This window comes from Notothenia rossii (genome assembly GCF_949606895.1).
Source record: "Notothenia rossii genome assembly, chromosome: 6".
NCBI classification, from domain to species: Eukaryota; Metazoa; Chordata; class Actinopteri; order Perciformes; family Nototheniidae; genus Notothenia; species Notothenia rossii.
Window position 1 is genome coordinate 81,229,724 of NC_136909.1, and position 16,148 is coordinate 81,245,871.

Genomic DNA, 16,148 nt, shown 5'->3' on the forward strand with positions numbered 1-16,148 from the left:
CTTTAAGGGCAGCCGACACAAACGAATGCCGTGCTTCCATGAGCGTCAAATCCCGCCGCAGATGGAAATACATTGCAATCAGTTGAAAGCTATTTGCGTCCCTTTATGAAGCTGAAGGAGCCTAGGAGCGTCACAACTGCACGCCACGGGACCCTGACCAAACGTCGCTCCTGGACGATTATGGAGTGAGAGTGTGTTGGACTGGCTGTCTACATGATGTGGCCTGCCGACATGGCCACGTTCATACAGATCATAAACTAAAGCCCTCGATTGTTCTCTGTGTGTCATTCAAGCTCGGGAGGGTGTGTGTGTGTGTGTGTGTGTGTGTGTGTGTGTGTGTGTGTGTGTGTGTGTGTCCCTGTCTGACTGTGTGTTTGTGTGTGTGTGTGTGTGTGTGTGTGTGTGTGTGTGTGTACCAGTCTGTCTGTGGGCGTGTCTGCTCTGACTAGATGATGTCACTCAGGTGTGTGGCCCCAATCTGTCCAGCAACACCATGGTAACCAACTGCAGAACTGAGTCCCATTAAGAATGCATTGAGGATTATATCTGACAATTTTGCCACATGTTCAAATAATATAGCTCCTACAAAGAAATGACCAGACTGTGAGCATCAGTGAACCCCAATGAACTGATATATGGTAAGAAGAAGAAGAAGAAGAAGAAGAAGAAGAAGAAGAAGAAGAAGAAGAAGAAGAAGATTAAAGTAAAGAATAAAAATAAGAAAGACAATTTCATTGAAGATAAAAAACGTTTATTGTGGTATATTTCACATCATATTATATGATTAGAAACAGCCAATCAACTCAAGTGCTTTATTCAGCTGCTTCTTTTCCCTGTAAAAAAACAAACACAATATAAATACATACAGTGTATATGCACAAGCATAAACATCATACTCTGCATACATCTGAATGTTTTCTCTGTCGTTCATTTCATAAAGATTTGGGCTATATTTGTTCTGTCAAGACTTAAGTATTGCATTAAGAGATATTTAATTTAATTTTCATTCATAAAAGCTGAAATGTCTTTATAGTTACCTTGCCAGAGTCACGGCTCTTTGCTCTCAGTTTGTTGACCTGGGACTCTGCAATGTCAGCACGCTCCTCAGCCTCCTCCAGCTCATTTTGAACCTTCCTGCACTTGGACAGATGAGTATTGGCTTGTTCCTCCTGGAATAAGAGAAACATAGTTTAAGGTACAGAAACCATCAAACACTTCAAAATATAATATAAGAATGTGATGGTAATCTTAACAATCAGCAAGATTTGCTGGTAAAAATAAATCTGACATATCTACAAAACAATATATATATTGTCCTTACCGCCTCCTCAGCCTGCCTCTTGTAGGCCTTCACCTTCAGCTGCAATTTGTCAACCAGATCCTGCAGCCTGGCAACATTTTTCTTGTCCTCCTCAGTCTGTGCCAATTTAGAATTGCATGTTTAAATATTTTAAAAGGTTTCTATATTAGATGAATTGGTATTGTACATTTGAACTATGATAGTAACCATACCTGATAGGTGAGCTCCTTAACTCTCCTCTCATATTTGCGGACACCTTTAACAGCATCCACTCCACGTCTCTGTTCAGCCTCAACCTCTGCTTCCAGCTCACGCACCTTTTGAATAACATTAAAACATTAAGTATCCAGTTTGTTTTCAAAGGTTTCTTTCAGCTATATAAATCTTAGTAGGACTTTTTTTACCCTAGACTCCAGTTTCTGGAGCTGCTTCTTGCCACCCTTCATGGCCAGGTTCTCAGCCTCATCCAGACGGTGCTGCAGGTCCTTAACAGCAACCTCCAGGTTCTTCTTCATCCTCTCCAGATGAGCACTAGTATCTTGCTCCTTCTTCAGCTCCTCAGCCATCATAGCAGCCTACAGGAGACATCAAAACATGTTAATTCGAAATATCAACAAAAAAAATGGCCGTTAAAAGTAAGAACACATGGCATTGAAACCTACATCAGTGATGGCCTTCTTGGCCTTCTCCTCTGCATTCCTTGCTTCCTGCACAGTGTCATCCACTTCACCCTGGACCTGGACCAGGTCTGTCTCAAGCTTCTTCTTGGAGTTCACAAGGCTTGTGTTCTAAAAGGTAAATATATTTAGCCTCTGAAGTCATCACATGCCTAATATTCATGTTAGTTGAAATTGTATTTGATTCTTGAATTATTGAAATGATTAGGTTTGTTCACCTGAGAGTGCAGAAGTCCAACACGCTCACTGGCATCAACCAGCTCTTGCTCAGCAATTTTGCGACTTCTCTCTGTCTGTTCCAGAGCAGCTCTAAGTTCCTCAATTTCAGCCACCATAAGACCGTTTCTACGATCCACCATAGCAGCCTGCTCCTTGAAGTCCTCCTGGGCTCTGACAGCATCATCAAGGTGCAGTTGTGCATCCTAGTGAGAAAAAGATCAGACATACATGAATGCCAAAATGTAGCCCAATCTACCATAGTTGGAAAAGCAACTGTTCCTTTTCTATACCTTCAGCTGTGCCTGCACATTCCTGAGCTGCTTCGTGGACTCAGCAGCCTGGCGGTTGGCATGGCTGAGCTGAATTTCCATCTCATTCAGATCTCCCTCCATCTTCTTCTTGATTCTCAGGGCATCGTTTCTGCTCCTGACCTCAGAATCCAGAGTGCTCTGCATGGAGTCAGTCACTCTCTGGCTGTTCCTCTTGATCTGTTCCATCTCTTCATCTTTCTCTGCCAGCTTCCTGTCCACCTCACCCTTAATCTGGTTGAGCTCCAGCTGGACACGCAGGATCTTAGACTCTTCATGTTCCAGAGTTCCCTAATGAAATCAAACAATTAAACACTCATCTTTGCCTTCAAACACTGATATATTTGTCAATGATTTTTTATGTTATGAACTCCCAGGAAAGAAATACCTCAGCCTCTTCAAGAGCTGTCTGGATCTCAGTCTTCTCTGTCTCCACCTGCTTCTTTGTCTTCTCCAGCTCATGGATGCTCTTGCCAGTCTCACCAATCTGTTCAGTCAGATCTGAGATCTCCTCTGCAGAAAGATACATGGGGTTTATCACATTGTTGAGCCTTAAATGGTAAAATATCAACAAAAAATGTTTCCAACTCATGTTGAACTCTGTGACATTATGTAGAACTCACGTTGCAGATTCTTGTTTTCACGCTTCATGGTCTCCAGATGATCAAGAGCCTCCTCATAAGAGTTCTTCATCTTGAACAGTTCAGTGCTGAGAGAACGAGCCTCCTTCTGTGTTCCCTCAAGCTCTGCCTGACCCTCCTCGTACTTCTGCTTCCACTCTGCCAACACCTGAATAATACAATTCATACAGTTTATTTGGTTGTGTTAAAATATCAGGGCAAAATAAATATTCATGTCATTGTTTGTGTGTTTTGACCAAACACAGTAAATGGTGTTACCTTGTCAAAGTTCCTCTGCTTTTTGTCCAGGTTGGCAGCAAGGCCATTGGCCCTCTCCACATCAATCATGAGGTCCTCCACCTCACTCTGGAGCCTCTGTTTGGTTTTCTCAAGAGAAGCACACTTGGAATTCACTGCCTCAATCTGTTCCTCAGCCTCCTGAAGGCGCTGGGCAAGCTTTTTCCTGTTTGAAAATGGAGGTATTTGTGGCTCAGTTAAACTCATAAAGTTACAAATTATTTTCTAGTTATATTTGCATAACCGAAACAACTAATTACCAGATTAATTAATCTAAAGGATTGGCCTCAAAGTAAGAAGCTATACACATTTTAAAATACTAATGTTATTACCAGCAATTCAGGAATCAGTAGAGTTGTTGCTAAAATGCTACACTTCTGGCCATCTAACAGTTTGAATGTCACTCACTTGGATTCCTCAAGCTCCTCAGTGCGCTGGATAGCATCAGTTTCATACTTCGATCTCCACTGAGCCACCTCACTGTTGGCCTTGGACATTCCACGCTGCAGCTCAGCCTTGGCCTCCTGCTCCTCTTCAAACTGCTCCCTCAGCAGATCACAGTCATGGCGGGCTGATTGCAGGCCATGGGCAAGAGCATTCTTGGCCTGTTGTAAGAAATATTATTAACCTTTACACAATTTCTAAATCACAAACAAATCATACAAATATATACTATCTTAATGGTTTCTTACCTTAACCTCCTCCTCAATCTGTCTCTTCAATTCATCAATCTGCTGTGTGGAGGCCTGCTTGCCTCTGGTCAACTGAGAGACAAGAGCTTCCTTCTCTTCAACTTGACGGCTGAACTCACCTTGTGTGAAAGATATTATAATACATTAGTTTGTGTTACGTTTCTCAATCATATACTCCACAGATGGTTCACCAAAAACATGTAGATACCATTTTCTGTCAGGAGACGTGCTTTCTGTGAACTTGTGTCATTGATTTGGCGAACGTTTTCATCATTCTTGGTCTTCAGTTCGCTAAGTTGGTCCTCAAGAGTACGGCACATCTTTTCAAGATTTCCCTAATGAGGAAGAAATCAACAAGATCAGTGATCAGATTTTATTCACAAAATAATGTACATGATGTACTATATTCATATTGGTAACATATAATATAATAAAAAAAGCATGTAATGCTAGTGTACCTTTGCCTTAGCAACATTCTCCATGTTGCTAGAGAGGTCATCAATCTCCATCTTGTATTCACTCTTTTCCTTCTCAAGCTTCTGCTTGACACGCTGGAGGTTGTCAATCTGCTCTCCCAGCTCAGCAACACTGTCAGCCTGCTTCTTGCGAAGGGCAGCAGCAGTTGCTTCATGCTGCAGAGTGGACTCCTCAAGGTCACGACGGAGCTTCTGGAACTCAGCCTCACGCTTCTTGTTCATCTCAATCTGAGCAGCGGTGGCACCTCCAGCCTCCTCCAGCCTCTCACTGATCTCCTCAAGTTCCCTGGAGAGGTCAGCTCTCTGCTTCTCAACCTTGGCACGAGCTGCACGCTCAGCCTCAATCTCCTCTTCCAGTTCCTCAATACGAGCCTGTTGAATGTAGATGGTTTCTCTTTTAGCAATCATTCACTTTATTACACATAATAACACATGTATGCAGTATTGTTAAGTGTAACACAATATCTCACCTGGAGCTCCTTGATCTTCTTCTGGAGCTGAGCACCCAGAGACTGCTCATCTTCAATCTTGCTAAGGAGCTGACTGCATTCAAAGTCCTTCCTGTGAACAAAATTGATAAAGTGCATTGAGTTCATGCAATTGAACACTTCTTTAAAAAAATATATGTTGTTTAAACAGAAAAACTAAATTACTTTTTGATTTTCTCATCAGACTGCTGCTTGTCATTCTCAAGATCCATGACGGATTCCTGGGACAGTTTGAGATCACCCTCAAGCTTTCTCTTGGTTCTCTCCAGGTCCATACGCAGCTTCTTCTCTTGCTCCAGAGAACCCTCAAGCTAAACAAAGGTATACATTTTTAATTATCATGTTCAAGAATAATCTTGCTTAGCCAAATCAAGTGACTTTAAACTTACATCATCCACTTGCTGCTCAAGCTTGGTCTTGGCCTTGGTCAGAGTGTTGACTTTGTCTTCCTCTGCCTGCAGGTCATCAAGAGTCTGCTGATGAGACTCCTGAAGGGCTTTCTTTTCCTTGGTCAGCTTAGCAATGCTCTCATCCTGAGAGGCCATCTCCTCGGTCAGGTTCTTCACCTAAGTGTGCAAGAAAGATTTTGTTAATACAAATAAATAATTATAATCTCACTACCTAATGGACAGATCATTGATTACAAACCTTGTTCTCAGTGGCATGTTTCTCCTTTTCCACTTTGGCCAAGGTAAGCTCCAGGTCATCAATATCCTTCTTGAGCTCAGAGCATTCATCCTCCAGCTTTCTCTTCTTGGCAGTGAGCTCAGCATTCATTTCCTCTTCATCCTCCAGTCTCTCAGTTGTCTCTTTGAGTTTGGCCTCCATCTGAATCTTACTCTTGATGAGTCCCTCACATCTCTCCTCAGCATCAGACAGATTGTCTCCTTCCTAGACCATTTTCATAAAAATACATGTTAGTTCTTATATATTCACAAACATGAAAAAGCGTATTTGTCTGTTGACGTGTACTTACAGATGCTACTTGCAGAGCCAGATCAGTCTTCTCCCGCAGAAGGGAAACCATCTTCTCCTCCAGTTCCTTCTTCTTGGCCAGGGCAGTAGCCAGGTCAGTTGTCATTTTTTCATAGTTCTCCTTCATATTTGCCAGCTCCTTCTCAGTTTCAGCACTCTGCAGCAGAGGCTTAATCTTGTAGTAGACCTTCATCCATGGCCAGTGTTTGACATTCATGAAGGAGCGCACGTTGTACTGGATGGTGTATACGGCTTCCCTGCACAGAGAACAATGGTTTTAGACAATATCTTTTTTTTCTTTACACCATTGATCAGAATTAGCAGTTTTCAACGTGCCTCCTTGCTGTCATCTTCACAAACTCCGTTCTCATGAGATAACCACGACACAAAGCCTGAGTAATTCTGACCAGAGATGCCAGTTTTTCGTCTCTCATCTCCTCAAGGGTACCCAGCAGGCCAGCCTTGAAGAACACCTGAACAAACAGAAACAAAATATGTTTTCAGAATCAGAATACCTTTTTTCAAGGAGGGGAAATATAAATGATGAATTCAATAATGAACACTTGAAACACTGTATAACAAGCAAGCAAACAAACAAAAGGAAATATGTGACTCGTATTTACATGATGGTTTTTGGTTGGATGGAATGGTTTTAAGGCCAAGTCTTAATGACTTGTTTCATCATAATCAAGGAAGTATTCTTTTTTATTTTTTATTATTTGCCGGGATGGAAAACGAGAGGCTACCAGAGTTGACCTCCTGAGGTAGTTTAATTAATTACATGTATAATACATACTACCGTAGTCAAAGTAACATACAACAAATACACTGTACAGCGTCTTTGGTAAATATTCATTAGCTCAGTTAAGAAGTAAATGTAAAGTACTTACCTTGGTGTGTCCAAATTTATATTCATCATGAGGAACATCAATTGACCCAAGCAGCTTCTCTGAAGCCTTCTTGTTGTCCATGAACTGACCGTCAGGGATGACACCGGCATTCAGCACCTTGTATCTATATGAAAGTGTTTATTGTCAGGAGGAGCATTACATTGTAATAATGAGAGGTTCAAATTCTATGTATAAAAACATTATACCTCTGCTTGAAATCAGCATAGAGGATCCTGCTGGGGAAACCTTTTCTGCAGATTCTAATACCCTCCAGGACACCATTACACCTGAGCTGGTGGATAACCAGGTGGTTCTCCATAAGACCTGAACAAAAAAATATTATATATTTAATTATTTGAATAAATAGTAGGTATTTCTGTTGATGCAGCACAGAATTAAAAACCAAACCAGTCCTCAATACTGTTGTATATGTACCTGGAGTCTTTATCTCATTGGGAATCAGACAGCGCACAAAGTGAGGATGGGTGGCCCTCAAGTTAGTCATCAGCTTGCCCAAGTTCTCCTGTAATCCATAATGGTGTCTCATGTCATGAAATGCCACAATTGGGAGTTTTAGTTTAAACAGAGATCTATTAGATATGTTTGCTTTGAGAAAACTTACCCTGAACTGCGAGGACACAGTCTGCATGGAACCACCCTTCTTCTTGCCTCCCTTCTTAGTAGTATCTGTTGATGTTTTGTTAGAATGTCAACAAATTAGCATAAACAAGTAATAGTTGATGAGATAAAATAATATTACAAATATACATTTGATTTGTAAAAAGTATATATTATCTCTGGTTTTAAATTTCTTTACTGTAGTTACTATCTTACCCTCAACTACTGGAGGATACAGCGAAACCAGCAGTTTCACTGAGGATTTCTGGTACAGCTGAATGACAGAGTCATTCAGGGGATCCTTGTTCTTGTCAAGCCAGCCAGAGATGTTGTAGTCCACGGTACCAGCATAGTGCACCAGGGAGAAGTGGGCCTCAGCCTTGCCCTTTGCGGGCTTTGGCTTCTCAAATGCTCTGTTTTTGCCAAGATGCTGGTCATACAGCTTGTTCTTGAAGGATGTGTCTGAGGCCTTGGGGAACATGCACTCCTCTTCAAGGATGGAGAAGATGCCCATGGGCTTGAAAAGGTTGAAAGAGGAATATCATTTAGTGATATATTATAACAAATAAAAAACTGTTACATATGATGTATGATATAATAAATGAAGTGGTTACCCTTTCAATCAGCTCAATGCAGGCAGCCAAGTCCATACCAAAGTCAATGAACTCCCAGATAATACCCTCCTTCTTGTACTCCTCTTGCTCCAGGACGAACATAGTGTGGTTGAAGAACTGTTGCAGTTTCTCATTTGTGAAGTTGATGCACAGCTGCTCCAATGTATTGAACTGCAAAAGGACATATCATCTTCATAATCTCTTACAAGGCAATAAGAACTATTATTTATTGAAAAGTATCAACTGCTAAATTGTTCAAACTCTGGCTTACATCAAAGATTTCAAAGCCAGCAATATCCAGCACACCAATGTAGAACTGTCTAGGTTGTTTGGTGTCCAACATATGGTTGATACGGATGACCATCCACAAGAACATCCTCTCATAGATAGACTTGGCCAGGGCAGGCACAGAGTTGTTGACCTTAAAGAAAAAAAGTGATGTGATTTCATTTGTTACGTATACAATTGGTATATTATATTATTTTCAAGATACATGCCACTAAAATTCAAAAACTAAACTAAAATTGAATCAAAGACGCCATTGAATTTAGAATTAAATTACAACTAGTACAGAAAATGCCAACTGACATCGCATATATTTTTCCTAATGAAATCTGTACTACATTTTTTGTTTATAAACAGTCGAATGTTGGATATTGATCATCGTTGTTTACCTGAGGTACAGTCTGTCCCTTGGTGACATACTCATTTCCGACCTTCACTCTAGGATAGCACAGACCCTTCAGCATGTCAGCGGAGTTCAGACCCAGCAAATAAGCAACCTTGTCAGCATCTGAAAATAATTCAGAAATGTCCATCATAATTTGTGAAGAACACAATGTTATCAAGAAATGTATCAATGTTGTTTCCAAGCTCTAAGCTTTGAGCTAAGATTAAATACTCACCGTCTGTGCCATCAGGCTCAGCCTGCTCCTCACGCTGCTTTTGCCTGAACTTCATGTTACCATGGTGAAGCACAGCACCGGTCATCTTGTAAATGCTCATCTTCTCTTCATTATTGAAGCCCAGGATATCAATAGCATTCTGATGTCAAGAGACCCAAAAAACACAATTGTTCAATCAAAAGTTCTTAAAAGAGTTGTAATGATGTTGCATTTGTTTCACAAAGTCTATTTAAATATGTTGAATTGAAAATTACTCACATCCGTGGCTTCCAGCTCCACTTTGTCATCAATGCTGGCCACAACAATCTTACCCATGCTACACATGGGGAAGTCGTAGGGGTTGGTTGTGATGAGTGCCAGTTCTAGAATCCAAAAAAGATAAACATGTCAGTAGATATTTTTTATAAATGTAAAAGTCTAATAAGGTTGAAACAATTGCAATATCTTATTCTCCTTACCAAGGAGCTCTGGTATGTGGCCGGTCATCATCTGGTAGAAGATATGGTAGCCTCTCTCTTCCTCAAGCTGGAATGTCACTCTAGACTTCTCCAGCAGATCTACAAGTTTTGATCATGTCAGTGCCAGGCTAAATCTGACTTACAGTAGTTTGTATACACTATAAGGATTGTTACTTACAAGTCTCAATATCAGCACTGGCCAGTTTGCCAGCTGTGTTGAAATGGATTCTGATGAATTTACCCTGTTTGGAATAACATAATCATTAATGTCCCTCCACATGTGCAATGTAACAATGCTTCTCTCGTGTGTAGAAACTGTTCCATACTTACAAAACGAGAAGAGTTGTCATTCCTCACAGTTTTGGCGTTACCATAAGACTCAAGCAATGGATTGGCTGCAATAATCTGATCCTCAAGTGACCCCTAAAATCCAGGTTAAGAATAGCTGTCAGGAAACGACTTAATTTGTTCATCCCTGAAAAAACTTCTAAAGATAAAGAATCCGAATCGTCATCATCATAGAGTAACATACCTTTGATGCGTCTCTCTTGGGTCCAGAAACTGAGATTGTTGCAAAGTACTGGATGACACGCTTGGTGTTCACAGTCTTTCCAGCACCAGATTCTCCACTAGGTAGAGACAGAGATTATTAAGAACTTGACCAATATGTTTGATTAATCTTAATTAAAACTAAATTGGCACAATTGTAAATGTTACAAACTTACGTGATCAAGACAGACTGGTTTTCCCTATCTGTAAAAGTAAAAAAAACATAAACCAATCAAATACATGTTAAAACAGAAACCCTATACTGATGCGTTTTAAATGAGTGGTAATGACTTACCAGTAGCCATGAACTGATAAGCGTTGTCAGAGACAGAGAAGATGTGGGGTGGAGCCTCCATACGCTTCTTGCCTCTGTAGGCGCTTACACATTCAGCATCGTATACTGGGAGCCACTTGTAGGGGTTCACAGTGGCACAGAACAACCCAGAGTAGGTCTAAAATATATCATAGAGAATTTAAATGTAACTTCATGTTTCCACCAAACATTTTTCAGTCTCATTAGGCAATTAGTCTTACGTAGATCATCCATGCTGCATAACGCTCTTTGAGGTTATACAGCACAGAGGCTTCATTGAGATGGGTCATCATGGCCATGTCCTCAATCTTGTCATACTTGGGAGGGTTCAATGGGAAGACCTCCTCTTCTTTCACCTCCCTCTCCTAGAACAGGAAATGTGTTACAATGACAAATGATCAAATTGAATTCCTTGTACACACTGATTTAATGATACGAACCTCTTCAGTTCCCAGTATTTTGACAGTGACTTTGCCACCATCTTTCTTGAGGATTGTTGCCTTCACGTACAGCTCCTTGGCATCAGACACAAAGCAAGCACTCTTGGCATCAAATGGTGCGTTTTGAGCCTCAATTCTTTCCCTCTCTGGCTTACGAAGGTAAATGGCAGCCTTGCCATACAAGGCCATCTCCGCGTCGGTACTCATGGTGGCAGTTTATTTCTGTGAAGTACACACAAGTAAGATAAATCTTATTAATCTTACTTATTTTAATGTTTTCAATCAATTTGATTCAACAGCCCAGAATGTCTATCATCAAAGAAAAATAAACATATCCCCATTAAATCGAATTGTCCTTGAAATTGAAATGGAAGGATTCAAATCAAATTCTCGTTAAATCGTCACACAAATGTGCACAGCACCACTCTCAGTGAAATGTAGTCTTTGAATTTAACCCATCCTAGTATTAGAAGCAGTGGGCAGCTACTATACAGGGCCCAGGAAGCAGTGAGGGGGTCAGCTGCTTTGCTCTCAGAGGTAGGAAGTAAACTGAAATGTGGATTGGTAACAGTCCACACTTCAATTATTTTCCTCTGTACTGCTACCAGAACACATTCCAGTATGGAGTTAAAAGTAATTAGCTCATTAAAACGTTTTTCTAACTTTTATTGACGGAATAAAATATATTTACAAATGTAATGTAGTAAATATGTTCATACCTGTTCCACTCTTATTGAAAATCAGAAATATTCCACAATCCTGTTGAAAAAATATCATATTGGTCTTAAATCAACAAAATTGTTCATGATATTTTTTACAATGAATTTATATTTTAAACAAATTAAGCAAATACAGAATACATTCAAATGCTATACAACAGAAGATAAGCCTACCACAAGCTGAAGTCTCCAAATGTCTTCCACCACACCGCCTCTGTCCTGTTAGGGCCCCCTTATATACAATCTGGCTTATTGCTTGCGCAGCGTGGTTAAATATGGACCGTTGCCAAATATGGTGTGGACAACAGGCATCGATTGGAACAGGTGTTCACAGTGCATCTTGTATTTTGGCCCGGTTCCAGAACAAAAATACTTGGGGTGCATCTGAGATTACAGGGGGTTCAGCAGTATTAGACATGAACATTCTAGACATTGTCTATTTTTATAGCAGGAGCTGCAAAATGACCGCCTTATCCCACTGTACAGGCGAGTACTTGTTTAGTTATACCTGGGCAGGCTCTGTCTCCTGGCACCTGCGGATCGCCGAGGGGCGGCAGTGTTTCGGGCGACAAAGATTGCTGCTCCGGGGGCGAGGGTGGCGAGTCAGGCGGGATTAAGTAAGTGTCCACGACAGAGGGTAACGTGATGTCCCCATCTGACCTGTTGCTATTGTCTGCAGTAGATGCAGTGTTGCTGGCGTTTAGTGATGGTTGCTTTAACCATTTTCGTATACATGATTATCCACAGATGTTTGTCACTGCTGTGGAAGCACTTTGGAAATGATGCACACACAGCGGAGCAGGTCACGCGCACCTGACACAATTTGTTTTTTGTATTTTTCGCTCCGTTCTCTTTTTTTAATAGAGGGTGCATAACATTCAACTGGGGGTGCAATGCATGCCTATGAAGGGGTGTAACTTTGGTTTGAGAAATGGAGGGGACACAAAAACAGGGGGTCTGGGGGCTCTCCTCAATAAAACATTTCTCGATATGAGTCTCGTTTCCTGCATTTCTACAAACATTTAGGGACTATGGTGACAAAAAATACAGGCAAAAATGTAGTTTGCCATAAAGATACATTCTGCCAGAAAGAAAAATACTAAAATATGTATAAGGAAAAGCCGTCTTACTTTCTTAATTGCTTAATATAGGGACCGATAGCCAACACTGGAGATAATCATTTTCAAACATTTTACAAACATTTTCAGAATTAAAATTAAAATAATGTGAGGTTACATTTCCACTTAGTTTTTTCTTCTTCTTTTATTTATGGTCATATAAAAAATGATTCAAAATATGACCAGACGAACCAAAAACAGGTAAAAATAGAAACATTTAATATAATGGCTTAGGTCGAAGGAAACAACAGATAATCAAACTTTTAATATAAGAAAATGTTCCATTGTCCTCAATCTATCCCTTCAATCCCATCTCTTCTTGTATCCTTTACTGTCCTCACTGCTCTTCTCAGCTAAAAGAACCAAACACATGCCTCCTGTACTCATTTGCAAGTATAAACTCCTGGCAAATCTTTTCCCTGCTGACTTTATCCAGCAATTCCTTGTGAATGTGACATACTGCTACATAATGCGAATTTGCATTATTGTACTTATCAGCCAGGTCTTCAACCTCCTCTGAGCACTGAAGCTCCTCTCTGCTTCAGCAGAGGCTGCAGGAACAACCATAAGATGGCGTATAAGGGCTTCTACTTGGTCGAAAAGGCACTGGACTTCAGGCAACTGACTCCTCAGAATAGCTGCGGCCTCTGAATTGTATTTGAATGATACTGGAGCTTAAACATGTCAAGCTGCACCTTCAGTGACCTTTTGTTTAATTAGTGCGAATGCTGTTTACAGCATTCCACTATAGTACTTTGAATCTTTATTCTTCCATTATTAATAGTGTGAATGCTGTTTACAGCATTCCACGATAGCTCTTTCAATCTTTATTCTTCCTCTTATTATTATTTCAGCCAATACTTTGGCTCTCCATAACTTCAGCTTTTTTTCAGCTACAGAAACCATTCAAATATTAAACTATTCAGCCTTTTCAGGAATCAATGGGAAACTTTCAACGTTTTAAAAATATTTTATACTTTTTGAAATATTCCGATTTTTTAACTATTTTTTTAACATTGAAGTCAATGGGAGATACCTTCAAATCCTGTTTTCCTACACCTTGCGCCAAATGCTACTGCTTCCACATACTTTCAGCTAGACACTTCATTACAACTTTCAAATGATCACAAGACCTTCAGCTATTCAGAATTGACTTTTCAGTTTTGATATCTTTTACACTTCTTGAGATATTGAACTTAGTTTGGAGCTCGGTAGAGAGGCCTTTTTCAGATTTTAACATTAGAGTTGATGGAGCAGCTCGTTAACTCTAGAGTGCTTTGATCTCAAAACAGAGTGGAGCAGTGCTTGAAATTCTCCCTAAAAAATCTAAGGGATGTGTAATAGCTCTACTGAAATCCATCTTGCAGTTGAATCTGAAGATCACAGATGGTTTGTTTCTGTCTGAATGAGAGAGAAAGTAAAAAAAAAACTCCCTTTTTATTAATGAGTCTTCCCATGTGCACTGAAGCTGCTCAACACTGCAGTGAGTCAACACATGACACTGTGAGAGAAATGCCACAACATGTTAGCTGAATCATGAATGAGTGTGTGCTCTGCGGCAAATCATGTGAAAGTCACCACAGACACACACATACACACACACACACACACACACACACACACACACACACACACACACACACACACACACACACACACACACACACACACACACACACACACACACACACACACACACACACACACACACACACACACAGACAGAAGCACATGGACCAGTGGCAGTGGATGGAGCTTAACACACTTACAAGCAGACAACCAGACACAGCAAACACACACACATGCTGACCATAGATGCTGACTGCATGTTAACACACACATACTGTCCCTTGAAGCCCATCACATTAGTATTGATTACTTTTATGTTATACTGGTAGGACACATGCTTGACATGTATCCCTGTACTGAAGCACGTGTGTCAATCATGCACGTAACCTTCATTTTCTGCAGATTATTACATTAGGTCGGAAAGAGCCGTAGGTCGACCTTGCATTAGTCATAGGCCTTTAAATGTACACACTGTGTCATTGGCCCAATGAAACATTATATTGTTTGCTAACGGCTGATTACTAACATCCAATCATATTCATGCAGGCTTGCTGAGAGTCTGTTATGGCCACAGGAAGTTACAAATACTCGGCTTTGTTTTGGTATATTATAATGATGTTAAATTGGCTGTTTACTGTTACTAACTCTCCCTGTCATTACTATAGCTATGTTTTATATGTCAAAATAAGAATAATACGGTTTCATACATTCTGTTTTTATCTTTTATTAGATGCCAGTTGGCCTATTATAGTGTATTTCAATGTATCCTTTATATTATTTAGTCTATGTACTACATGATGATAGGTGTAGTTACTGTTTTATTTATGATTTCCTTTGTTTTTTAACAAATGTGCCTTGCCTTGTTAAGGTGTTGCTTCTGTAACAAAATCTGTTTTCAATGTGGGATCAATGAGGTTTATCTAATGTAATTGAATCAAGACTAAATAATCAAAGGTGTAGATTACAAAATAAATGATGGCTGGATTACATTTAGCCGCATCAGTTTCAGGGTCCTATTGTTTATGCTGGCTGTCAGTCAAACTGCCATGGTTTACTGGGACTTCTGATTAAAATGCACCATTGCTAATATTATTAGTCACACCGGTGCTGTTCTGCTATGACAAGGCTGTGAAAAAAAGGTCTATTTCCTCTTCGTCCTGTGTGCCAATGTTCCCCACCTTCACTCATCACATGATTTCCATACAGACCTGCTCACCTGTGCCCAATCTTCTTAAAATCTCCCCTGCATAAATACCTGCCACTGCTCCAACAATTCCCCTCCAGACTTTTTATTGTGCATCTTTTCTGCCTGCCTGACCTGTTTTTGTTTACCTGATCTCATCTGAAAAAACCCAGCCTTGAATCATCCGCACGATAAACTTTGCTTTCACTTTACCTATACCTCGGTTCTGAGTCCATTAAGTTTGAGTATATTACCTGCAACACTGAACTTTATTGGCAGCCTTTGGTGACCCTAAGGTTCTCACTATGACTGATTCCCTCATGCTAACGCCCTGCAGCAGCAGACTGCACCAATCCAACCCCTCCCATGAGTGTTGAAGCTTTATTTTGATTGTATTAACCCAAACCTAACCTCAAGTATGTTAGTGAAGTGATTATGTATTTGGGGGGTATTCCCTTGCCTGAAGTGTGTTATATATGTTTCTCTCCCACACACTCTCCCCGCCTGACACGCCACCATTGGGCTCATTGGTTTAATGGGCGGGACTGGGAAGCCATCCAAACTGAGCTGGAAGTGTTCAGCACAGAATTTGTTAGAACAGAAAACCAGCTAACTGTGAAGGACAACTGGAATATGCTCAGAGACTAACTGTTTTCACAGATAGATAAGCATATCCCGACCAAGTTCACTACCACACGGCACAACCTGCCCTGGCTCACT

General features: G+C 40.5%; 1 protein-coding gene across 1 annotated transcript; it reads right to left on the reverse strand.

The window, feature by feature from the left end:
- Positions 1 to 729: 729 nt before the first annotated feature.
- On the reverse strand, positions 730 to 11,806 carry LOC307043869 (myosin heavy chain, fast skeletal muscle-like). Its single transcript, XM_079688783.1, has 41 exons — positions 11,733 to 11,806; positions 11,559 to 11,598; positions 10,840 to 11,061; positions 10,621 to 10,764; positions 10,382 to 10,538; positions 10,263 to 10,290; positions 10,070 to 10,166; positions 9,868 to 9,960; positions 9,716 to 9,779; positions 9,538 to 9,636; positions 9,338 to 9,441; positions 9,080 to 9,218; positions 8,849 to 8,967; positions 8,446 to 8,595; positions 8,175 to 8,345; positions 7,777 to 8,077; positions 7,565 to 7,629; positions 7,378 to 7,465; positions 7,149 to 7,266; positions 6,943 to 7,066; positions 6,389 to 6,525; positions 6,054 to 6,309; positions 5,726 to 5,968; positions 5,467 to 5,643; positions 5,243 to 5,388; positions 5,060 to 5,150; positions 4,572 to 4,961; positions 4,322 to 4,448; positions 4,114 to 4,232; positions 3,830 to 4,026; positions 3,404 to 3,587; positions 3,128 to 3,293; positions 2,893 to 3,017; positions 2,487 to 2,795; positions 2,196 to 2,399; positions 1,963 to 2,088; positions 1,705 to 1,875; positions 1,513 to 1,617; positions 1,322 to 1,417; positions 1,038 to 1,169; positions 730 to 833 (listed from the first exon to the last, which is right to left on the reverse strand). The coding sequence occupies exons 3-41, from the start codon at positions 11,044 to 11,046 to the stop codon at positions 813 to 815; spliced, it is 5,790 nt and encodes a 1,929-aa protein (XP_079544909.1). The 5' UTR covers positions 11,047 to 11,061; positions 11,559 to 11,598; positions 11,733 to 11,806; the 3' UTR covers positions 730 to 812.
- Between the last annotated feature and the right edge of the window lie 4,342 nt (positions 11,807 to 16,148).

Bases quoted from the DNA above. Each gene is read 5' to 3' on its own strand.
- LOC307043869 (XM_079688783.1), bottom strand. From the start codon at position 11,046: ATGAGTACCGACGCGGAGATGGCCTTGTATGGCAAGGCTGCCATTTAC. The intron at 8,346-8,445 runs GTAAGCCAGAGT...GTCCTTTTGCAG, and splicing joins CTGGCTTTGAAATCTTTGAT to TTCAATACATTGGAGCAGCT. The intron at 2,796-2,892 runs GTATTTCTTTCC...TGATTTCATTAG, and splicing joins CAGCTCTTGAAGAGGCTGAG to GGAACTCTGGAACATGAAGA.